Below are 25,579 nucleotides of genomic sequence, written 5' to 3' on the forward strand. Positions count from 1 at the left end.
TTCTTACTGCTGGTTTAGAGAACATTTGACTTTCCTTGTAAAACTATACAGATTCACAGACTTTTACTCCCACGTGCGTCTTTCAGTTGAAATTTGCAGTTTAGCAGCGACTGGTTAATATTCTGTGTGTTATGGACAAGGGCAGATACTGAATATTCTGAGACGGCTGCCTGGAGAACACATGGTCAAAGTACTACAATAAATCCCAGCATGATGGCTAGGGAAAGATGGCACAAGGAAGTAACAAAGGACAAAGATAATCATCTCAGGGAAGTCAATGTAAATGAGTTTATCATATACAATAAATTTAAGATTATTGCTGCAATAGCAACAAGTGGCCTCTCTGATACTAGGGGGAAAACCCCAGTGCTTTCAGCCAAATTTCAAGCATATCTGGTATATACTATATATTGTAAATATAACTGTTGAACAGCTAAGCAGAATGCACACTGCTACTATTAAATCGAAAATCAATTTTTCGATCGATTTCTCATTACATACATCAATATAAATACTGGAGAATCGATTCAATAATTACATTTTTGTAACATGCATAGTTAATAACGTTAAGTTTATCAACAAAAATGCACCGAACGCCCTGCCTTGGTATTTACAGTATTTCTGCCAGACAAGTAGTGGACGTGCCAGACAAGTAGTGGACGTGCTCTTCTTTTCCTGCTCGTGTTAACTAGCATCTGATTTGCTGGTCCCATCCTCCCAGCGAATCTGTTTTGAAAATGCTCTCTAAGTACGCCCCTGTGTGGTTGTTCGATATAAAAAAAAAAAAAAAAAGTGCGCCGCTTGGATCCAGAGCAGGACGACAAGCTTGTATTCCTGGCAAACAGCCTGTAAATAAATTGCGCACACTGAAGAAAACTGACTGTATAGAGTTTGTGCTTCTTTGGAGTTTAAAAATGAACTGTTATATAATTAATTTTTAACAATATTCAATAACATTAAAAAAAATAATAAATAAACGATCAGTGATGTTAAATGCAATTTTGGAGTAATGATCAGCTTGACCTATAGCAGGTATGCAGGTTGTGGTAAGTAAATCAATGTATTATTATTATTATTATTATTATTATTATTATTATTATTATTTCTGCATTGTGTGTTTCACAGATAGTGAAGTTAGCTGGTACAGTATTAACAAGATGCAATGTGTGATGCTGCAGCTGTCACTGAATAGAAAAAGACTTTTTCATAAACTATTGTCTAGTTTATATAGATTACATTCTAAAGTACTGTAATCTGTTTGGAATAAATATTTTAGTAACACCCCTGTAGTATGTTAAACTTGCTTTAGGATAGTTGTGAATGTTATGGTTTTTTTTTTCTCCTGAAGCTACCCAGGTGTAATTACCCCTTGTATTCAATTGTTGTGCTCAAGCTTTTACTTCACTGCAATGCAATTAAAATAATAACGCCGCGGGGAGAGGAATGGAGCGGAAATGTATGTGGGCGGTACAATCATCGATATTTACTCGAACGATTATACGTTGTGTGCCCAATTAATCGAGTGCTATTTTGAGGCTTAACTGACAGCCCTAATGCACACATCCAAACATTTTGAATCTTAAAATTCAACTTACTGTCATAAGACCGCCAACAAGGTTGCTTGTATGTGGATCTTCATCTTTAGCCCCAAACTGTGGGGAGTAGAGCTCTGTGGTCCGCAGGATCTCCAGCACTCGGTCTAAGGCTTCAGCTACAGGCATTGGGCTACTTTCTTGTGCAGCATTGATGATATTTATTACCTAAGTCAATAGAGAATGGTTAAATGGGTTAGAGGGTGATCACGAGGGCTCTGAAAGGCTCACGTGCTGTTGGAAATGTACTGAAGACTCTACCTTAGTGATGGGCGCTTCAATGGTCATGGAATGGATCCTGGCCATAGATGAGTGCCTTCGCTGTGAACTGCCTGCAAGGCACAAACAAAAAAAGAGATATCAAATACCTATCTAATATTGATGATGACACAAGCTCATCCTGTAGCTTCAGCTTACCATCACTCCCCCGTGAAGTGGTTGACTTAACATCTAACGAGCCTTTCCGTCTTTCTTTGTGCTTGCAAGACTGGATATCTGTAATGAAGGGAAACCTATTAGTGTTACAGTACAGTTTGTGGCAGGCTTTGAAACAGGACACATGGATAAGGCATGGTTTCTACACTTTCTATTCAGGTACAAACAATGGTTTTTGAATCAACAGCACAATAAGAAATGACATTCCCTTTGCTTATCACTCAATACAAACCCTACAACCTGAATAAACCACTTAAATAAAAATCAAGGCATATTTTTCTATGGGGGTGGTGGTGGACATTTATCAAAAGATGCAACAGCTATCAAGGAAACCCAATTCACAGACAGTGTTAAGATCAATCACACAGTTAAGGTTCAAGCGATCAGTTCATTCCCATGTTAGATGCATTATTCTGTACCTGTCTGAGATTCAGCCTGGACACGCTCACTTGATTTGTCAGCCTGTGAAGAGAAAAAGAAGCCGTGGTTCACAAGAAGCCTTATATAAACTACCAAACTTTTAATGAATGTAAAAACACACACGAATATGCAGCTTTACCTTATTGTTGTCATGTAATGGCCTTTTAATAGACACATAGTGTCTAATTTTTCTGCAAAAGAATGTGAAAAGATGTATTGATCACTACATTGTGTTTGTTTAAACATGCTTGCAATTCAAAAGCCTGAATTCAATATTAAATTACTAACTACAAACAGGTAGTGCACTTTACTTTGGGCACATATAGTAAATGCTGTTACATGTAAAATATTTAACACTTACCCTCCCTGTCCAATAACAGGTGTAATCTTCACATTTTGTTGTATGCTATCTCCATTTTTCTTTTTGGCATAATAAATCCCTTGCCACTCCTAAAAACAAAGGGAGTTATTAAAACATCAAAAGACGGGGTTTCTGGTATTATGAGAGTGATTAACCCTTGCCTATGCACTGACTGCATTAATTGCTTAACAGGACTACCCAAGGAGGGTTTGCATTGTCAACAAAGGAAGCGGTATTTTCACAGGGATGTTACCTCCTGACGAAGGCCTCCTTTGAAAAACTCTTATAAATAATCTGCTGGTGGACCCCTCTTGTTTACCTTTTTGTAATTGTTGTACTGTGAATAAAGTTTAGAGAAAATACAATTCATTCTAACGAAATGACCCTGGTGCGCTTGCGGACTGCCAAATTTGTTCCAGAACCAGGTCTTACAAAGCTACAGTCACCATCTATTTTTGTTGCCTCTACTTTTTTTTTTAAAGAAAAATATTCTAGGTAAACACAAACTATGATACATGTATGTGCCGATATACATACACTTCAAATAATCAAAGGGTGATAAAGTAACAGAAATCATTAATTTCTTTAACACTCTTCACAGTATACCTAGTTCGAAAGCAACTACCCACTGTTGGACTCGCTGTTTGGTTTTTCTAAAAAGTCACCTTACTATTCTCTGAACTGAATACACTCTGTGTCGGTACTGAACTGTACAGTATCCTTAAAAGGAACAAGTCTTTATTAAACCTAATCAAAATGCAGGCATCCCACTAGCCAGATAGCTCCAAAGATCAGGTTTGTTAATGGACTTTCCTTTTTTTAAACTATCAAATGTATCTTTAAAACATCTAAAGGGGATAGGTTTGTATATAGCTGTATACACAAATACTACGGAATTACCTCTCAGTGAAAATTATGGTTATACAAATTGTAACACTGGGCATGCGGCAATTAGAGTCCAGCACAAAAAGGTTATTGTGCAATGTGGCATCCTTCACTTGCTGCTTCAGCTACAGTGAACAAAGCTTTCAGTTTTACAGACTTCAAAAGGTAAATTAATTAAAATTAAATTAATTTAGTCAGTCATGAAGTATACCCTCAAAAGACCTTTATGAATCATCATCAGTCAAATAAAGCTCTTGAGTTGAAAGGGGGAGGCTAAACGCTCACAAACAAGAGCAGCAGTGTAGTAACAAAAAGGGATTCCCCATTTCAGTTTATTTTAACTACATTTTATACCATTTTGATTATATATTTCAACTGTTTTTTTTTTGTTTCTTTTTTTTTTGGATACTTTTATATTGTCTACATTTTCATAATGTTTAATTTCGTTCTCATTTAATATCCTATAAAGTGTTTTGTATATGAATATTAACTGTTGTTTCTTCTAAGATTATTATCATACGATAATGCTTACTACTACTACTACTACAGCACAAAATGTCACTTCTCATACTGTGTGTAAAGACTCTTAAAAGCTGCATTTCTGAAGCTGTTTGTAAGATCACCACTAGGGTGTGCAGTTGGAATTTCTGTCGTCTCTGTGACTGATTGTGTTTGTACCAACATCATTTAATTCCATTTACCAACTCCCAGTTGCATTGGAGGCAGAAATGACAGGGTATTTAGGTAAGCATGGTGGATAATGATCTAAGCAGGAACAGCAAAAGAGAATTATAAAAAGCACACAGGTATATTAAACAGATAAGAAATTAAATATTCCAGAAAGTGTCCCTTGAACCTCTGTATTTTTGTATTATTTCACTCTCTTTGAAATGATTTTCTAAAACATTAGTTAACAGATCAGTTGATAAAGTGCACTTCTTTCACTATGTCCTAGAGGTCTGTGTTATAAGAACCATCAACTACTCACCTTTCCTATCTTTATACAAGAATTAATGGTGTCAAGGAGGTCAGCTTTGTTGTTCTCACTTTTAGGCACTTCTGTAATGTCTTTCCCTAGAAGTTCCCCTTGCTGGTATCCCATAATGGATTCATAGGCAGGGTTTACATACTGAAGAAATTAAATGAAAAACAACAAGAATCCATTTAAGATTTTTTTTTTAAAAAGACACCACAGACTTTAGAAACAAAATGTAATGCCGTACACATGCATTCAAATCTAAAGAAAAAAGTAAAAACGGGTAAAAATTATTAATTTCCCTGTTTTCCTAAGTAAATATGTGGGTACTACTGACACATTGTTGAACTCAAGAATGACATTTCATCAGTAAGGACACAGTAATACATAGCTTTCCATTAAACTGGCAGAAAAGTGAAAATAAAGCTCCTTGATAAATGTATGGTAATTGCTACAATGTCATTGCTTTTAGTCAGCCATGACAACTTTCCCCAATAGCTCAATGAATGGACCACAATCCTGACCTGAACACACCCTGTCAAACAATCCTGAACTTTAGCCTGAGATTGCCATGGCAACTGGACTGAGACCTCCAGCCACCATTCACCAGATTCAGAGGTAAGGAATGAGAGTCTAGTAAATTACTGTGCTGTACCACCCAGCTCCTTTTAAAAATACATTTTTCAGCCAAATACATAGAACACTGATTGTATCGGTCCCAGGACTTGTAGCTAACTTTGAAAAGTCACAACCCTCACTTTTAACATGCACAGACATAAGGGAGTGCTTGGAACAGCGTTGTCTCATGTTTCTTTGATTACACATGATGGTACACTGCAGCAAAGTAAGAAACTGGATCATGTTTAGCGTCCCCTGAAGCGTACTATACAGAGCCATTTCATTCGAAACCCTTTGCAAACAATGAGCCTTTTGGTGTAATCATGAAGTCTTTACATAATATCAAAAACTGGTGAAAACAAACCTGGATCACGTGATCTTCACTTGTGATTTCAATGGCTTCCTGACTTTGCTCTAGTGCTGTGAAGATAGCATTGCATGCCCTTTAGGGAAAAAAAACACAAACAAAACAATTCTAGTACATCAAGCTGGATAAATGGGAGTTAGTCCCCGTAACATCAAATTTGCCTACTATGAAATGTGCTTATGTGCAACACATTTTACATATATATATATATATATATATATATATATATATATATATATATATATATAGAGAGAGAGAGAGAGAGAGAGAGAGAGAGAGAGAGAGAGAGAGAGAGAGAGAGAGAGAGAGAGAGAGAGAGAGAGAGAGAGAGAGAGAGAGAGAGAGAGAGAGAGAGAGAGAATAGGAATACCTTAGTTTGAACTGTGCCCTGACTTCCCCATGCTCCAACTGAAGAAGTTCATTGTAACAGGTCATAATATTGGTATTTTCTATGTATCTCTGTTGAATGTAAAAAAACCAACAAAAAAAACAGGAAACTTAATTACAAATGAGTTCTATTATATTAGCGCATGCATTTGATTCTACACTATTCAAAGGGTAGTCTGTTAAAAGGACAGTGTACTGCAAAGCTTGCTGTCTCCTCAATTTGCTGAACTGATATCAATGGCCTCAAAAGCATATCTGTGTTTGTGTATAGTGGTCAGATATTCCATGCTCCGGATTGTAGAGGGCATCACACCATTCATTTCAGTAGGGATTTGGTCAGGACCCAAAAACGATGCTTTATTCTACAGTGCCAGTTTGTGTAGGGTCTGGTGTGGATAGGTTTTACTGTATTTCAAAGCCGTTCTTTCGTTGGCTGCAGTTTTGGACCATACTGTCCTGTAAATATTTATGCAGTTGCATTTTGAGTGTGAGAGTTTCACATGCTAGCAGTCAATCCATAATGCAGCTCACATAACCCTCCCCTATCTATAAACCTTGATGCAGGAAAATAACGTTCCATAATGTGTGCTGCTTTATGTTCAATGTTGGATTCTCTGCGTTCGTAACGGAAACCCTGAAGTGCAACGGAGTCCAATTTCATACTGTAACATTCACATGTCTGCCATGGGCTGCAGCTAAACATCACTTCTGCTCTTTGTGCATATGACTATCAGGTGCAGAAACCTGACTTAAGATCCCTCTTTACATTGTATCACGTACCCTATTGAATCCAGCGTTAACCAGTGGCATAACAGAGGCATCTTCTCGATCCTGCCTTTAAAAAGAACATTTAAAATTAATTAAAAGGCGACGGGAATATGACCTCAAATTTTGCAGGCATTACAAAATAAAAATTTCAAATTTGAACAACAATTGCTAGTATATATAATTTTGAATGTCATTTTTTTTATAAAAAAAAAAAAAAAAAAAATCCTTGAATTTGTGTGCAACATTCCATTATACTTGCAATAAATAGTCATTTTTTTATTAAAAAAAAAAAAAAATCCTTGAATGTGTGTGCAACATTCCATTATACCTTCAATAAATACTACTACTAAATAATACATACCTTCTAACTACTGCAACAATGACTGTATTTTCTGAAGATGTTGCTGCTCTAATTGACCTGAACGGAAACAGCAGAACACATGTTAGCTTTTGAATCACAATAAAAACACAAAAGGGTTTAGTATGTGAGTAGCAGACATCCACTACAAAGCATAACAAACACATGGCAGTTGCCAGGACCATTTTAAGTTAATCAATATCAATCATGACTATTAGTCCCATTTGAAATATAAATCATGGTCTATTCTTTAACACAACTGAGCTTGCTTTTAATGACACTCATTTAAAATAAATCACATACAATGCTCCTAAGTTTGATCCTGAAATCTCTATGAAGGACATGTCGTGAGATGCTAGACCTTTTTAAACTTGCTCTGTGACAAAAGCATGTTGTGCACCAGTAACAGAACTTACCGACACAGTGCTTCCGCATCGAAGCTTCTGGAGTGTCTATGATCAATGATGATGATGTCATGGTGCTTCTCTAGAAAACTCTCCAGTGCAGATTCGGGTGTCTTGGCAGTGTTACACCTGAAGCCAGCTTTCTCACATGCCCAGCAAAATCCATTGCTCTGGCTATCTTCTTTGGCAAATACTAAAAGTACCTGTTGGTAGACATTAAAATTAAAAAATGTGATTAGTGTCAGAATCTTCAGTGTATTAGAAAATACGGCAAAGCCACACGATGTTCAGGGGCCTTATTTCTGTGAACTGTCAAACATTCCATCAATTGACAAAAAAAAAAAAAAAACACCTTTTCAAACAAGGTACCTCAGTAACACGTCATAAATATATATATATATATATATATATATATATATATATATATATATATATATATATATAATCACTACAAATGGTAAGAATAAAGCATTCCAGGTTTCTGTCCTATGAAAGTGGCTATGAATACATCGCCTTTTTTAGCCAGACCAAATCAGAGGCCAGAACTCTTTCTAAAATAGGTCTCTATGAACGTCTGGTAAGGCACGTCCCTGTGCAAATGACAAGCTCCTCATGATGCTTAAAAAGAAAGATTGTAATGATGTAATAAATTCAGAATAAGCTCTGAGACCAAAACCGCACACACACACACACGCACACACACACACAAACACGCAGGACTTCCGCCCTGCCACAGACAGACACAAACATTTAATCAATATTGTTTAAAAATGGTACCAAGAAAAGTTTAACATTCATTTATAATATGTTAATGTAAACTGAAAAAAATAATACAAATTCTAATGCTGTAAATAAATATAGCAAAATTTCAATATAGAGTACAGTTTATTGAGTAATTCTGCTATAAACAGTGTGCTGGTAACCAATCAAAAGCATCGGATAATGACATTTTTTTTTTACATAATAGGGCAGATTTTAAATATTTTTGAGAGGGGAAAAATTGGGAATGTTACACATAAGTAACAAAAACATTTCTTTTTCTTTAAAAAAAAATTGCATTCAAGTCCAAAGACCTTTGAAAATTGACTTACTGGGTTAGTGATTGTTATAACTAGTTTTAAAGTGATACACTGCTTAGACATGTGGCATCTCCATGAAGTTAACGTGAAACGTTTCTGTCAGATCAGCATTTAGAATCACACATAATGTCATTATTTCTGGATTCTTAGCTGCTATGTTCTAAGTGCAACAGATATTTTATTAATTCCTAATTGACATCAGCAATACTTTCTTTGTTCCTAGAGCTTGACTGGTCAAAAGAATTACATACAATTCAGAATGTACATTTATAAAATGGCAAAGCATTGAACAAATGGAGCTTGTGTTGCTTTTCCTAGAAATAAGACACTATTTCAATATGTTTACCACATCGGAATCAGTGTATCATTCATACATTTTAGGCGTGAAACAAGATACGGAGGGACTTATTTACTTGCAAGCTACAGTAGTTTTTTTTTGTTGTTGTTGGTTTTTTTAGTTTTAGTAAAACCAACCTGCTTATATGGCATTATGAGAAAGAAACTATTAAGCTGCATTTTCGGCCTTGTAAAAAAATCGAATTTTGGTATTTTCTACAACTAAACACAGAAAAATTAAATAATTACCAAACCAAAAAAAAACCAAAACAAAACAAAAAAAACAGGCCAAAATACCAGATATGACGACATTTATCAGTAATGTAGTCAAGCCAGAAAGGACATAATAGACAAGCTAAGTCACATGACTCACATCTCCTGCACAACTGTCCAATTCCTCTTGATAATAATAATAATAATAACTTTAATTTAAATATAGCACTTTTCCCACCAGTGTCCCAAATACAAATGACAGAATTTTCCAAATACATTGGTAAACAGTGTAAGCATAAAATCAAGATACAAAATCTCAGTTCATATTTTAAAAACTAGGATGCCTAAGAAGAGAAGACAACCAAAAAGAGGTGTGTTTTGAGAGAAGTTTTAAACTGGGAAACTGAAGCAGAATTTCAAATGCAGCTGGGCAGAGATCTCCAGAAGGAAGGGGCAATGCAACTAAAGCTGCACCCACCAAGAGTAATACGCTTAGGTGAAATTAAAAGAGCATTAGGAGCTTCCTCTATTATGAAATACCCCTTTAAGAAGACTAAAAATGATGATGAAGACGACAGCAAACAGTGCATCGACTACAACTGTGGACACTTACACAAACAAAGCTCTTCGGAGGGGCTCCCGAGTGGCGCATCCAGTAAAGGCGCTCCATGTGGAGTGCAGGATGCGCCCTATAGCCTGGAGATCACATGTTCAAATCCAGACTATGTCATTGCCGACCGTGACTGGGAATTCCCAGTGGGTGGCGCACAATTGGCCGAGCACCTGGGGTAGGGAGGGCTTAGGTCTGCAGGGCAATCCACGGTTCATTCAGATCTGTGTTGTCCTCCGGCACTATAGGTCTGGGTTCACTGTGGATCTGCAGTGCAAAAAAAGATGGCTAGGCAGGGACACATTTCGGAGGACGCGTGTGTCAGCTGCCATTTCCCGAGTCGCCAGGGGGTTGTAGCGGTGAACCGGGATTAATAAAATACAATTGGCGATTCCAAATTGGGGAGAAAACTGGGGTAAAATCATTGATGACAACTAAATTTATAAAAAAACAAAAAAACAAAGCTCTTCCATGTGGAATCCTCTCAGGTACGCCATCACTGTTCAGCTACTGACACAAACATGCAAAGTAAAGCATTCTGACAAGATGGAGAAAACTGTTTGTGAATTTGTATAATTCTTGTGTAAGAAAAACAGTAAAATATTGATTATCAGGTACTTTTGCATACCAATAAACAAGTCTCTGGATTGTTGTGTTATTTAATCTCAGACATCACAGGGGTTTGTGATCATGTGAATGCAAGATCAGCAATTTAGCCAACCTGTCTGAAGTAGCAAGGAAGACTCTGTCTGGAAGAATACACCCTGCACTGCCCTGTGTTTAAAAGGACAGAATGAAATACAGCTGGGCTTGGTAATAAAAGCCAGCAGAAACTTGAGCGAATCACCCTGGACTGGATCAACCATCTCTGCGTGATTATCCTGGGAATAAAAATGTGGGGTTTTCTGGAGCTGTAAAACGCTTTCAACATTTTACTGTACATGTAACAGTTTATTTTAGTGTTACTACATTCTGCAATTGAGCGTTTAATTTAGCTTTGGATACAAAAATAAATAAGAAACTTGAGTTACCTGATTTTATTAAGCTTTTCCTAGGAAAAGATCAGAAGAGAAAAATGCAGCTTAATGATGTACTGTTCAAAGCAGTTTAAAATGGTTTTAATAGGCAGGCGATCTGTCTTTTATGCTCTGTAAAGCTCAAACTACCTTTTGGTAATGCAAACAAACTGACAGTAAACACACTGGCAATAGTTTCCTTTCTGAAAAAATGTTTATAATGCAAAAAAGGGTTAAATATTGAAGACACTCTGGAACCGGATTTATGCAAATACATGGAAATAAAGAGTTACGTATATACTGCATGTAAAAGGAAATTCAGTTTGACAGTTGCCATGATTTTATGATGTGCCTTTCATCAAATCACTCTTAAAACACCACCAACCTTACGCAGAAAGGAAAGACAATCGTAATCGACTGTAAAGAAACAGGAAAAGGAAATCATTTTCCTAAACTCTGAAAGCTGAAAGCAGCAGGTAGAAAAAAAAACAAAACAAACACTGATGGCTCATTCCTGATTAACATGAAATGTCCACCACATACTGTACAGTGTACCTCATTAAACTAATGCAGGCACCGGCTGAAACATGTGATCATACAAACCTTCCTAAAAAACCAAGCCCTGTCAGATTTCAACAGGATTTTGTTAAGTTTCCAGTATCTAAATGGGGTGTTTGATCTTTGTCTTTAGCTTCTGTTATGTACATAAGTGGTCGTCTAGTTATATTTAAAACTCCTAAAATGTGATTTATATATGCTCATAAGCCTCCAAAATGGAGATGATCGTTACAGTCTGCTGTACCTGCATATTCAAGTTACAAAATGGTTTTCTCATGAAAGGTCTTGGATCAGTGTCACAGGGGTGAAGTGGATAATCTAAAATATGAATTTAAAAGAACACGATTCTATAATGCATGCTAGTCTATCTTACCCCACTTGCTTGTCATGAAGATCACACCTTTGTGTTGACTCCAAAGCACTCACACACGCATAACAAACACACCAGGTTTTATCATGCGAGAGTCACACCTGGTTCTAGGTGTGCATGTCTTTTTAAAAGTCAGGAATTATTCTATGGCTGTTGTGACACAAAATATGTTTTTTTTTTATTATTATTATCACTTTTGCTCTAGCTACAGTACTGCTATAATCCCATTCTGTAGATTAGTGCATCTATAAGTTCCATATTGATAGAAACTTTCACTTTTAGCATACGAGGAAGCGCTCATTAGTGTTAAACCAGTGACTAACACAAGCTTCTGTTATTTTCAGTGAATTCTAATAGGTGTATAGAAGGAGATCAAACTGTGAGTGTAATATGCATTACTCTGATTATAAGGGACAGGACATTTTTGTATTTAGTTTTTAATTTGTGCACACACCCAGGAGGGCAATATGGTTAGAAGTAGCCTTTTCAATAGATTCCAGAGGACGAAACTGGAATTCTTGCACATAAAATTGAAATTTACAAAGCGCAAACCAATGCAAGAGATATTAAAAACACCAATTACATGGACATTCTTAACGGTTGCATGACTAAGCTAGCAGAGGCTTTTGTAGCTTCTGGCAAACTGTTCCAGTGAACAGAATCTTTTTTTTTTTTTTTTTTGTAACATTTCTTTGCAACTGCAATGTACAATTCAATCTGAGTGGTTATCTAGATTTGAAATGCAGTATCGTTCGGCAAATTAAACGGAAACTAACAATCCTAGCAGTTACACTATATCCAGTTAGTGCATTCTGCAACGGTTTAACTCAAATGTCTTCTTATTCATTCTAGGTTTTTTGATGCAGTGTTACACAGCTAGACAGTGGAAATAGTACAAGAGACCAGCTTGATTACACTTCTAGCTAATTTCCAGTCACTTCCATTAAGCGTGAATGAAAAAAAACGTGCCAAACAGAAACCTGAACGAAAGGACCTCTGCACATCCCTATTAAAATAGTAACCTTCAGTAAGCACATGTGACAGTTTATTATACTGGAGTTGAGGGTCAGGAAGGCGTGATTTATGAGATTTTTATACATATGGTACCTAATGGTATGCAGCAGATAAGTACGTGGTTACATTTTTTACCATCCACCATCCTTTGATTTTGTCGCTATGGCAACAATGAGATCTGCCAATTACATGTTGCCCAATTTGCACATTGAAAATGCTCATTTATTTATTTATTTATTTACTTTCAATGCACTTCATGTTCTATTCAGCAGACTATTATCACTTGGCAAGTCATATAGTCAGGGGAGTGCAGGTTCGTGTCCTGACTGACAAAGTCAACGGTCTTCGCTGGGGATTCCAAAGGGAGCGTCAGATTGGCTTTGGTGCGCCTGTGGGTTAGGGAGACAAACCCGGCAGGGACTGTTTGTCCTCATCGCGCTACAGCGGACCCTGCTGGACAGGCGCCTAGTGAGCTCAGGTGGACACCTGCACGGTTGGCCTTTGTCGTCCAGAGGCCGGTAGCTCGCTGATACCTGCTCTCGAGTTCCTGTGTGTAAAAGAGGAAGCTGGCTTGATCGTGGGATCAGCGGGCGCCCACTGAACCTTCAGTTCTCCTGAGCTCTGTGGGGAATCGCTGCGGTGAGGGGACACAATTATTTCAAATTGGGGAGAAAATCAGGGGTAAAATAATTGGACACACTAAATATATAAAAAAGAAACAATAATAATAAAAATCAGAGGGCGGTTAAAATGATCTTAATGTGCACCTAATGTTGTTTGAACAATGTTATAATAAAGCTAGGGCCTATAAACCTAAGCACTTACAAATAAGGAGTGCAGATTTTCCCACTAGGAGATGCTCTGCTTGAAAATTAAGAGCAGTTGTTGTTTGCAATGGTTTATTTGCCTATACTCTGTTATTTCCATCCAAATACCTACTGAATAAACACATACCTGAAGTTGATCCACGTGGAGCTTCATTGGGCCGAACTGCACCTCTGTAAACGCTGTCTGCAGAACCAAATGAAAAAGTGCTGTTAAGAATTGTATTTGCTTTTTGCGAGTGAACCTCTTCCAAAACAATAAAAAAATAAGCCAAGACCAGAAACTAAACCGAATGTCTATTAATTATAATCGTTGCAGCATACAGTACAAACGTTTCTTGTAAATGATGTAAGTATAGTACATTTCAAAAGCAAGGTTACATAAAATAAAATCTGTTAAAAAAAAATATTGATAAGGAATTGGGTAACTGTAAAAAAGTTTTTCACCTCAAGAAAGGCAAGAATTTTACCAACCTCTTAAAACATCAATTACTTGAGAAATGCAATGTACATGTTACAGATTCACTTGCAATTCAGTCATATACCTCCAGATGTCTGTATAACCAAATAAGGGCTCAAATTGATCAAAAGAATAATTACATTACACTTTAACTAATGGTATTTGTTTATTTGAATAAGACGAAAGCCATAGAAATATCAAATGTCAAATAGTAAAGTTGAATTAATAAGATTATTAATATTTTTAATATTAATAATAATAATAATAATAATAATAATAATAATAATAATAATAATAATAATAATAATACCAAGCACTGTCATATCAGATACATTACTTGTGCCAGAGTGAAACGTTCAATCAAATTACTTAAATGTACAACTCTGATCACTGTAATTCTGATTAAATGCTTAACAATTGAAAAAGCTCCTTCATGAAAGACATCTATACAACTTCACAGGGATGTCAGTTTAAAGCAATTGATGTTTACGTGCCCCTCATTATTTAAATTGTTCTGTGTGTGAATCAATGATGTCACAGGTGTTTGCGTATAATCTTGGCTGATAGTTTAATTATTTAAGTTACTTAGCCTAGGCTAAAATGACAAATTGTTAGCCTAAATTACTGCTGAGCAAATGTTATTCAAATGATCTGTGAATTGCCCTACTCATACTGTAAGTTTAGGATACAGAGCTGCTTTTTAGGTACAATATTTTTGTAATCAGTGACTTCAGAGCAAATACCCTACAGCAGTGTGGAGTAGAGGTTGATAAATGATCAGGTTAAATGGTATCTTAAAACAGTCTAGAAAGTTTCATACACAGAAAGAAAACTGATAAAACTATTGTTTGTATTAAAACTAATACCACAAACCTCTATCTCGTCACTGTTACAATTAGTATTTACGTTTAAACGGTTAATTAAAGAAACAAAGAAAGACTCGGTTCTCGGTTGTTGTAATCACATTCCAATGGACAGACTGTCAGTATTGCATATTAAAAGGTCAACTCAGTGAAGCAGCCAGACAACCAAGAGGTCCTTGACTTATTCACTCCTCATCCTCATCAATGAACTGCAGGTTTGCAAAAAATAAAGTAAGAGAGCATGGAATATGTGTAAATAGGGTAAACCGTGCTATCTGATGAGAAGAAACATGCAGCTGCATAGACTGCAAACAGATGTAGTATTGGGAAGACAAACATTGCTGGAGATATTTTTCTTTAAAAAGTTCAGGCATATAAGAACAAGTAGTGTCCTCTTTTAAACAGTGATTAATGACTCATCTCTAGAAACTAGATAAGAATACAGCTAAAGCAGGGAGAATGGATGAGATGGGAGAGTGTGGAACAACGCAAGATCGGCTGGCAAGACCTATGAACAATGGAACAGAGCAGGATCAGTTTCCTCATCAGATCTACATATGATGTTCTCCCATCACCACAGAACCTAAACCTCTGGGTGGGTGAGGATCCCTCATGTCCTTTGTGTTCATCACCTGCAACATTAAGGCACATTTTGACAGGATGTAAGGTGGGTCTTAGCCAAGGACGGTTTACTTAGCGCCATGACCAGGTGCTGCGATGTTTGGCCTTAGCATTAGAAGGCAAATGTAACATGACCAATAAGTTGCCACCAGTTCCATCAAAGCATTACACACAAAAGACAATTCCTCCGTCCAGGAGAGCAACCACCAAGAAAAGGTGTTAAAACCAAGCATCACCCAGGACAACTGGAAGCTGCTAGAGACTGGAAAATGCTGGCAGATGTTGGTCAACGGCTTATTTTTCCTCCTGAGATTGCCACCACTAACTTTCGACCAGACACTGTCTTGTGGTCTGGATCAGCACACCTTGTTCATCTGGTAACAGTTAACAGTGCCATGGGAGGATCTGTGGATGAGGCGTATGAGAGGAAGAAACTTCGGTATGCTTAACTAGCTGCTGAAGCGGAACAGCGAGAATGGAGAGTCTGGGTTTACCCAGTGGAGGTGGGTTGTCGAAGATTTGTGGCACACTCTACAACCCAGTTTCTCAGAGATGTTGGGTTCAGTGGCCAAGAGTTGCGTTGCACAGTGAAGAACATTTGAAGCAGCAGAAAGGAGCAGCAACTGGCTGTGGTTGAGACGGAAAGATTCTGGCTGGGGATCTCAAGCACAATAGAAAGAAAGCAATGCTGATGTACGGTTAAGTAAGCTGGGCTGAGTTGAGTGGGGGGAGGAGGGGGGTGATGCTGGGACGCCAGAATCACTGTCGTGCCCTCTTGAGGTGTCGTGGGCTAGTCGAGGAAACACAGAGGGCGGAAGGTGCCCACTTAAAGACCCCAGAGATGTAACCTACTTAGCTCAATCCAGACGGTTGTCATGCTGATGCACTGGGGAGACCACACTGTGGTTGATCCCCGGAGCCAGCATCGCAGCCGTTGTGTGTGCTGATGCGCTGGGGAGGCAAAATAAGCTGATCCCTGGAGCCAGCATTACACTTCAGCCATCAACACCAGGCAGAACGATATCTACATCATCAGATGGAAAGAAACGCAAATGGATGGAGATGCAGATGGGTCACATTAGTGTACTGTAAAGCTACATCTTAGTTGGTGCTTAACTTGGCAAGAGCCAAGTTCAAATCAGCATGAAGTTTTAACATCTACTCTCATGTAATGGAAATCAAGAATGCTTATTTATATTATTTTAGGTTAATATCAAGTGCACTTGATATAGCACAAATTCAATTTTTGTTAAAAATAAATAAATAAATAAATAAATAAACATTTTAAATCCATTACCCTGGATATTTTTATATAAAAAATCCAACCGTTAGATCAAACATTTTGACAATTTGAATATCTTCCACCAAAAAAAAAATGTCCCAAGTGTGGTTTATGTAAGACAAAAGTTATGCCATGTTTCCATTTGCACTATAAAACTCGTTATAAACTGTCGAGGATCTTTCAGCCAATCACAGCACACGTTTCACCTTCTATATTCCACAACATATCAAAAAGAAATCCTATTCATGACATCAACCATGCCACTTTCGTGTTTTCTACAGATCAGCACGGTTCATGTCACCTGCTTTAAATAATGCTGAAAATGGTGACATCACAATCAGCCATCTACCATTACGGTATTCTCTTCATCAACCTTTCCCCTCTTTTCAATGAAATTGACAATGGGCTAAGTAAAGGTTGGTAATGATTAGAAAACAAATCTAGGTTGATTTTTAAATTGTGTATTAACAATAAAGCTGTATATAATAGTTATAGTACGGTGAACGCCTGTGTCTGGGTAATATGTATACTCTGCCTCTATCCGTTCACTTCTGCTCATGCCGATATTCCACCATCCACACACGTTCACAGTCCTGTAATAACCCTGTAATCTCATCTCGTTACAATATTGTACTGGGGCTGCTGCCAGTTCCATCTGCAGTCTACAATCAAATCTTCAAGGTCCAAGAAATTCATCTACCTGCCTCCAATATTTTACTGATTGATAAAATTTGACATTAGCCAAGTCATTGATTAACTACCCAAACCAACCAGTGCATTTCTGATGACAAATTACATCCCAATTTTAAAACTTGTATAGCATGAACCCAAATGTGGGCAAATAATATCACATTCTGATTTATTACTAAAATAATACTTTTACAGAAAGAACTACTCTCCCTTCAGAACAGTGAAACAACAGTGATAGGACTACACTGGCATTGTTTACAGGTGAAGCAATTGTCATAAAAGGTCTGTAGCTGTGGCCTTGACTATGTCTGGTTTCACAATTGCAAATTCAAATTTGTGCTCGGGTATTTTATTACATTTTATATTAATTTGACCCATAGTAATTTGTATCATTCCTCTATTTTCTTGTTGCAGCCATGAATGGTCTGCTAAGTATTACAGAAGGTAGAACAGTAATAGTGCCAAATGTATTTTTAGTACAAATATTTTCTGCGTAATTAATAAAGACTTTCGTCTTTTAAAAATAACATCAAAGTACTGCTCAAAACTTGATTCCCTGACAGCATAAACAAGAAAGCAAAATTATTACTATTTTTTAAATCATATATTAGAATCTTGGTCATAACGCAATAGTGTGCCAGTAAATGTTACTTGATACTTGAATATGCCCCATACGGGCCTTTTACTGCAGTCTAATTACCTATTTTTGAAAGGTTTTATTTTTATAAAAACAACTTGAGTGTTATTAAGAGACCTTTAATTATAATCCTTAGTTTGCTTCTGGTTTAGAAACAATAGGATTTAAAAGACTGGAATCGTATTTAGTGGAGTTTCACGGAGCCAGGTGGACATTGCAGATCTGTCTTTTTTCAATAAGTTGGCATTATTTATGTATTTATTTTTATCTAGCCACTTATTCCTTTCATAAACAAAAGCATCCAATATGGACAGACTCTCTTCTCCAGTCCTACTGTAGCAGTTACTATGGAGAATGCCATGGAGAGTTTACAGTGCTTGTTGTATTCATTGAGACCAATTTTTATTTCAATAACACTGCCATTTCTCCAGTCAATAATACAGTATGTGCAGGCCAAGCAGACAGCTAAAGTTCAACTCCATACACCTACTGTGTTTACTTAGCAATGCTGCATTTAACCCTGCATCCTGTCTACTGGGTGCATCCGGTCCTATGGATCTCTATGCTACAAAGCCCTTCATATAAACTGAAAGAGTGGCTTTCCACCAAAGCGAAAAACAGGAAATTTGATGACATTGTTCAGTGGGCAGACGTCAGCAGAGAGAGAGATAAAGAGTAAACAGCTCCCTAGCAGCAGCACAGGACTGGTCCGGAACTGCTGGAATCCTGGGATGCCTGTATTTCACATCACAATGAGTCCCTTGGTGTCACATTGTTCCAATTTTTATTACACAATGCACAGAATGAACCATTTCATTTTGTTGTCCTAGTATTTGTTTGTAACACCCTATATCAATGTATCATCATATGGGTAGCTAAACATGTATCATTACAGAACCCCATACAGATTTCACTTTTTTTTTTTTTTTTTTTTTTACACATTCAGTTTATGTTGTAGAATATGTGTCCACGTGGTGAAACTAAACAATGTGTGTTTTTGTTCTTCAGCCAGTGTCCCCACAGGATATACAGTATAGAGACATAAGCATCTAGTACAATCCTTGGTAGCTAGAGCTGAATGACAAACTACATCGTCACTAGCATTTTCCTTCTGTAAAGCATGTGCTTAGGGTTACATACACAAATGTATCAAATTATAGAAACCCCTAACCAAACAAAAAAAATGGATTCACTATAAAACATCCCTATAAATCTCAATGAGAAAAGTTATTTCCTAAAAATCTGAAGCAAATTCCAAGTTCTCAAACGGTGTCCAGTATGTTACAGCTGCAATGTATAATGTTTTTGAAACCAACTGGAAGCAGTTCAATGTACAGTGGTGATCAAGGAACATGAGCTATCCATATAAGCAACTCCACACATGGGATCTGTGGGCATTTCCTTTTAAACAGTATCTGCATAACAAAAACATCATGTCAGGTCCCCTTTTTCATTTGTTTACATTTTGTTTTGCTTCTCGGGGCAACAGTGAGCTTGCATTTGACATGAACAAACTCCTGCTGCTGTCAAATATGTAGAACATAGTTACCGTGGCGTCAGAATAACATTAAACATGCTATTACCCATTTTACATCATATAAACATGCTGCACTGAACAGCTCTGGCCAAAAGTTTTCCCTCACCCTATAGAATTAACTCATTTTGCTTCATAAAGTTGAATGAAAGCGGCTGAATAAAGTCACGTTAACATATTGAATTACATACAGTAACACTTTGTAGGTTTCCATTTACTGACAAATTGAAAAATTGGTTCTTCATTTTACCCAATAAATGTTTTGTTTTTTTTAGTTGTTTTCCCTTTTCTTTTCTAACAAAAAACATGTTTTCAGGAAAGGATTATGATTAACAACCTTATTAAATATATTTTAAAAAATAATACGACTTTTATGGGGAAATGGGTTTTCTGTTTAACCTTCTACAGTCTTGATAATATGATTTGTCACAATGGAAGAATTTTAAAGGTAACATCAATGAAGAGTTTGAGGTAAAGGTCTAATTAGGAGCTGTTTTCATGCTTGTTTTTTTACAGCAGGCCCCAGACTGCCACAATGAAAAGTCTATTCAGATGCTTGGGTGCCAGCCTCTTTTCTGCTTACACAGTTAGGACAAAACACAGCCTCTGCAGAAAACATTAATCATAAAGTAAAATTTATAAGACAGTTGGACAAACTGTATTTCCTAAATCAGGGTAACGATATACTAAAGAAAACCCAAATGTTTATCTTCCTGACTTAATTTTACCTTTTAACGTATGACTGGGTGTTTTTGAAATCTGGAAGAAAATATATATATTCAACTAAAACTTTTCACATGTTTCACCAGTACAACATTGTATGTTTTCAACTGAAAACTATTTGCTCCCCTCTCCCATCCCCCTACACTAAAAAAAAAAAAAAAAAAAAAAGATTTTTGTAATTGAAAGTGAGATTTAAAAATAAAATAAGTAGACAATGTCTCTGATTGTATTCATTTGAAAGGAGGTGTGGATGCTTTGTTTGACTAATTATGCAATCCCTGTAGAAGGGAGACACCCTCTGTGCCTGACCCTTGAAGAGAAGAACATACAGTAGCACTCTGGAAAGTGGCCATTTCATGTACAAAAAAAAAAACAACAACTTTCTTCAACCAATGATTCAAATAGAATATCAGATTTTTCAAGTCGTTTCATGCGACAATAATCTAGCAGACAGAGTGGATTATTGTTACACAGGGTAAACAGACAGATTCCCATGGTAGTTACAATACCCTGGACTGTATGAAAAACAAACAGAGCAGAGAGGGTTTACTCCAGCTCCACTTTGAAAACTAAGATGTCTTGAAAATAACATATTTTATATACTGTAACTACTGTGGTAGCCAAAAAAAAAAGCTTTTTGTTTTTAAACCTCAAATAATGTATATCTGCTAAAAATCCATAATTGATGCAACCAAGTCTTATACAAATAACAATAAAGGTATGAATATATTATTTGAAAATTTACGTTTAGTGAAGTCTGCTTTCTGCTTTCTGTACTAGCAAAGGTTACAAACACTGGTGTTGTTTAAATTGTTACACTTGGGCCCTCCCAGTCCTTTAGGGGTTTTCCATCACACTCTTCTTGTATTCTTCAGGAGACTGTCCCTCTTTCATTGTTTCAGCTTTCTGTTCAATTACCCAGGCATTACCGCAGTACAGTATATGAAATCATGCTACTGACTGGAGTATGGGAAGATACCTTCTCTTTTCATAACCTTCTGGCCTAATTCACAAGAGATTGCTGGGTAACATGAACCTCACTAATGTGTAGCAAGCCAGCGTAAAAAAACATTCTAGTTGTATTCCTTATGCTTGTGTCGAAACATGTAAGATGCTGTTTGCAATAATAATGTGTAGGCACCTATGTAAATCAAAAATATTAAGCTTCTTAAAATCTGTATCGACTAGAACACTATGGTCTTTTTTAAATCTGAACATCATCAATTTCACTTAAATAATCTGTCATTCAAAAGACCACAAAAAAACCAGCGGCACAGTTGGTTTTAATACTGAAAGCATTCTGTAGAATATACTGTTCTAGGGCGTTTCTTTGCTTTGAAAAAAATATTGTCTATCAACCAGGGTCTTCAAGGGCATACAGTACAGTACTATAGACATGAGGAGACAAAACAAAGCAAACAGATACACCATGGGCCCTCTTTTAAAGGGAAAATGACATTTTCAGAGAGCAAGAAACTTATCAGAACAATAATTTAACTGCAAGTAAATTTGTTCCTGCTAGATTTACATCATTACAATGCTCTTATTCCACTCAGAGAAAACGTGCCTTTGTGTTTTACACTTTTTGCTACACGTTGTAAACATTTACATTTCATAATCAGTAATGCAAGAGAACATCCCTAAACTTGTTCAGTTAGTTCATAACAAAATCTATGAAGAGTACCATTGACCTTTGCAGCATTAATAAAAGAAAGCTCAGTTACAGGTAAACAGATGTGAAAGCAGTGAAGAGGGTTCTACAGTACATCGGGTTTTGGTGACCTTAAAAACGCACTTGTAGTTAAGATTAGTTCCTTATTTGAAAGTCCACTTGGCTGTTGGGTTAGTCACAGGAAAGCCTATACAGTATGTTTTCAGAACAAAAGGTACTGTTTCCATGATACTCTAGAACAAATTCTACAGCACAGTAAGTGAAATATGCATGTTATCTATAGCAGGTGGCCACTTTTAAAAGCCCTGATATAAAATGTCAGCAACTAGCTAAATACTGATGTGGTCACTCAAGTTGCTATCAAGCCATTTTAAAATAAGGTATTTGATGCAACATAGCATGTAGTGTAAAATTCAGAAATATTGGCTCAAAACAAATCCTAGAAATGCCACAAAATTTTTTAAAAGGCCCACCTTTATACCAAAACGTATTACTTTAAAGTAATTGCAGATGACAAAATAGGTTCCATATGTCCCATGCCATGCACATACATTCATTATGTAGGTCTCAAATGTGCAGTTTTGAAATAAACTTCTATTTTTTTTAATTAAAAAAAAAACATGATATTGGGTACTATAGTAAATTAAAGACATTTCTGTTTACAAATCATGCATATAGACATGTACTTCCTGGGTTACCTGGAGGGTGAAACTGTCCCCACCCCTTCACTGGGTTTTTTCTGTCAATAACCAATCATCCACTTCCCCTGCTGACTGGTTTGCTTTCAGCCAGTAAGATGCTTTGACCCAGAGTGCACTGCTGGTGTGAAATGACCAAGGAAGTAAAGCAGTAACAGACTTCTTTAACTTTCTTTAACCTAGCGTAGTACCTGATGTTTGTTTTAAAATGAAAATACATGTTTGTTAAAACATGTGTTTCTTTAAAAACTCCACGAGACCTTTAAAACCTACAATACATCAATGGTTCAACTAGGAATGAGAGCGAGACATTAAAATAACTTTTATTTGGATTTCTTGTGGATTTTCCAATGAATCACACGGTTTGCCGTTTTCTTAAATCATAGGGATAAGCAGAAGCTCTCTCGCGGTGACTAATGTGAACACTCACCATATATTTGGTCACCCTTGTACAGGTTAGCAACAAATTGGCCTTGGAGAGCCAGCGAATTGCTAACTATTGAAGAGCGTACCGGACTACTGTAGCAAAACAAATCAGGAATCTTTACAGTAAGGCACACCTAGCATTAAATGACTTTGTTTCCATTTCCCATTTCCTGTTGGCTGTTGCCAAGTTCCTAATTAATAAGCACAGTTCTGACAGCACAAATTGTGAAAGAAATATGTCATTCTTACGTGTTTTAATATCCTAATATTTGTGTTTTCCATCATTCCAATTACAAAAAGATTAATTTATCAAACACAGTCGAGAAAAATATTCTTTTACTTTAACTATTTTATACAGAACTAATACGCAGGCAAGCAAACCATTTTGTAGCAAACACCCAAGTATGCATTTAAAGAATGGGCCCTTTTCAAAAAGCTTTGACTCATGGATTATTTCGGGTTACCCCATGTCTTTTTCAGAATGTATTTATGAATAAAATAAAATCCTGACACTGTTTGTAGGACTCTACAACAGAAATGTAATAACTGTATTTTATTCATAAAACAGACTTCTTTTTAAATAACTCTTTGTGAATCGGCCCAACATATACAGAGCACTGAAAAATGTTCTGGGTGACCTGACAACACAGAACTTAACACTTAATCTCTTTAAAACGGGTAGTTCTACAGTAGAAACAAAGTGCTAACGCCACTGGTCTGTGTTCTTTTTCCAGGCGACAACTGCTCCCAAACTGTCACTCGTATGCCTGTGTAGACTGTTTGACTGCTTGTTTCATGCCGCAGAAACCCTGATTTGTTGAGATGTGCTTTTTACGAGGCAGTCAGATTACAGAGTTGAGTGTGGTGGAATGTGCTCTCTCGAAAACCCATAAAGCATACAGCAGACAGAGTGCGCCTGTTTTACATCTTCAGGCAATGAATGCTCCCTGCCCATTACAGCTTGATGATTACCAGTCAATTCTGAACAAATGAGCTGCAGATTCAAAAAATATATAAAGTTAAAATTAGAAGAGGCCGGATTTTCATATATTTACATGTATTGCATATGATGCCACCCGAGTGGATTATGCAAGTCAAGCCCATTAAACATTTCCAACAACCTTAGTTAAAAAACAAAACTAAAAACAATCTAAAACGGCACTAAAATTAACCTTGAAGTTTTAAAAAGACGACCTGGCACCATCCTTTAATCATACTTATTTCAATTTTAATTGTAATACATTTTTGTAGATACATTAAAATGAATATGGCTCTGCATGCTTAATATACAGTATATATTTTTTTAAAATCAAAAATGAGTTTCATTTATTCATTCATTCATAACTTAATTCATAAAAAATCTAAATGAAGTTAAATAAACTTCATCCATTAACAAATGTCTAGTCGCAGAGTCTTATATCATGACATTGAGAAAAGCACCTTGTTGAAACCGTTATCCGAGTTTAATATTTTCTATTCAACTATCTTCCCAAATGTGACAACATTCAATGCATATGCACTGTAGATCTGAAGTTTGATGTAGAGCTCTTGTGCATACATTTGACTCTCATTAAATACCGTCTGGGGACACCAACTAAAGATGCATTTTATTATGTTCATTATAACGGCATTCAACATTGCTGGAAGACACTGCCGTATATACCACCTTTCAAATATTTGCTTTGTGAATGCAATTCTCTACATTTTTACCAAGCCATAATAACACAGGCTTCTCCAAAAAGTGAAATCCTATAGGTTTAATGTAACTATAGTTTCAGTTTGATTAACACCTACTACACCAGTGAAATGTGACACATTGTACCAACAGAATAGTCTACTTGAAGGTTTGATCTGACGGAAGGAGGCCAGGGCACCTACAGCTGCTTTGAGGTGATTACAATTATGTAACAATCCCAGAGACGTGCATTACTACAATGAGGCTGCTTCATTAACTGTACCTACCAGCAACAGGTCTGACAAAAAGGTACAGACACTTCTCATAAGTAAATGAGATGAGGTGTATGTTTATGACATGTCTCAGGTTTTAATGATATGTACAGCAGTAATATAAAGAAAAGACATCTACTGAAAACGTTTGTCAACACATTTAAGTGCAGGATTACTATTCTACTATTGAGTGAATATTCTACCATACATATTATGGTAGAAATGGTAGAACATATGTGCATATATTAGGGGTTTTAATGGGCTTCGATCAATTAAATAATCGATAATTGATCGATTAATCTTATCTACCTAAAATGATGCACGATATAATAATACATATAGATACACAATGGGATGAGGCTTAATAAACAGTTAGCTCTACAGCAAGCCAGTCTGCTTCAGCATTTACTAATTTGTCATTTTGTTTGTTTAAAA

At 36.5% G+C, this 25,579-nt stretch overlaps 1 protein-coding gene across 4 annotated transcripts in view; it reads right to left on the reverse strand.

Moving 5' to 3' along the window:
* LOC117428468 (high affinity cAMP-specific and IBMX-insensitive 3',5'-cyclic phosphodiesterase 8A-like) overlaps nt 1-25,579 on the reverse strand; it is a 71,669-nt gene that overhangs the window by 11,553 nt on the left and 34,537 nt on the right. For 3 of the 4 annotated variants that reach the window (XM_058995078.1, XM_058995075.1, XM_058995076.1), the window contains exons 2-14: nt 13,722-13,778; nt 7,584-7,774; nt 7,171-7,227; nt 6,822-6,876; nt 6,025-6,113; nt 5,652-5,730; nt 4,682-4,822; nt 2,809-2,897; nt 2,587-2,638; nt 2,447-2,489; nt 2,010-2,087; nt 1,854-1,924; nt 1,596-1,760 (exon numbers count right to left, since the gene is read on the reverse strand). In XM_058995078.1, coding sequence (XP_058851061.1) covers nt 1,596-1,760; nt 1,854-1,924; nt 2,010-2,087; nt 2,447-2,489; nt 2,587-2,638; nt 2,809-2,897; nt 4,682-4,822; nt 5,652-5,730; nt 6,025-6,113; nt 6,822-6,876; nt 7,171-7,227; nt 7,584-7,774; nt 13,722-13,778 — 1,167 coding nt within the window. The remainder of the gene's footprint in view (nt 1-1,595; nt 1,761-1,853; nt 1,925-2,009; nt 2,088-2,446; nt 2,490-2,586; nt 2,639-2,808; nt 2,898-4,681; nt 4,823-5,651; nt 5,731-6,024; nt 6,114-6,821; nt 6,877-7,170; nt 7,228-7,583; nt 7,775-13,721; nt 13,779-25,579) is intronic. The other variant, XM_058995077.1, reaches the window with a different exon arrangement.

The sequence above is a fragment of the Acipenser ruthenus genome, chromosome 21 (genome assembly GCF_902713425.1).
Source record: "Acipenser ruthenus chromosome 21, fAciRut3.2 maternal haplotype, whole genome shotgun sequence".
Taxonomy (NCBI): Eukaryota; Metazoa; Chordata; class Actinopteri; order Acipenseriformes; family Acipenseridae; genus Acipenser; species Acipenser ruthenus.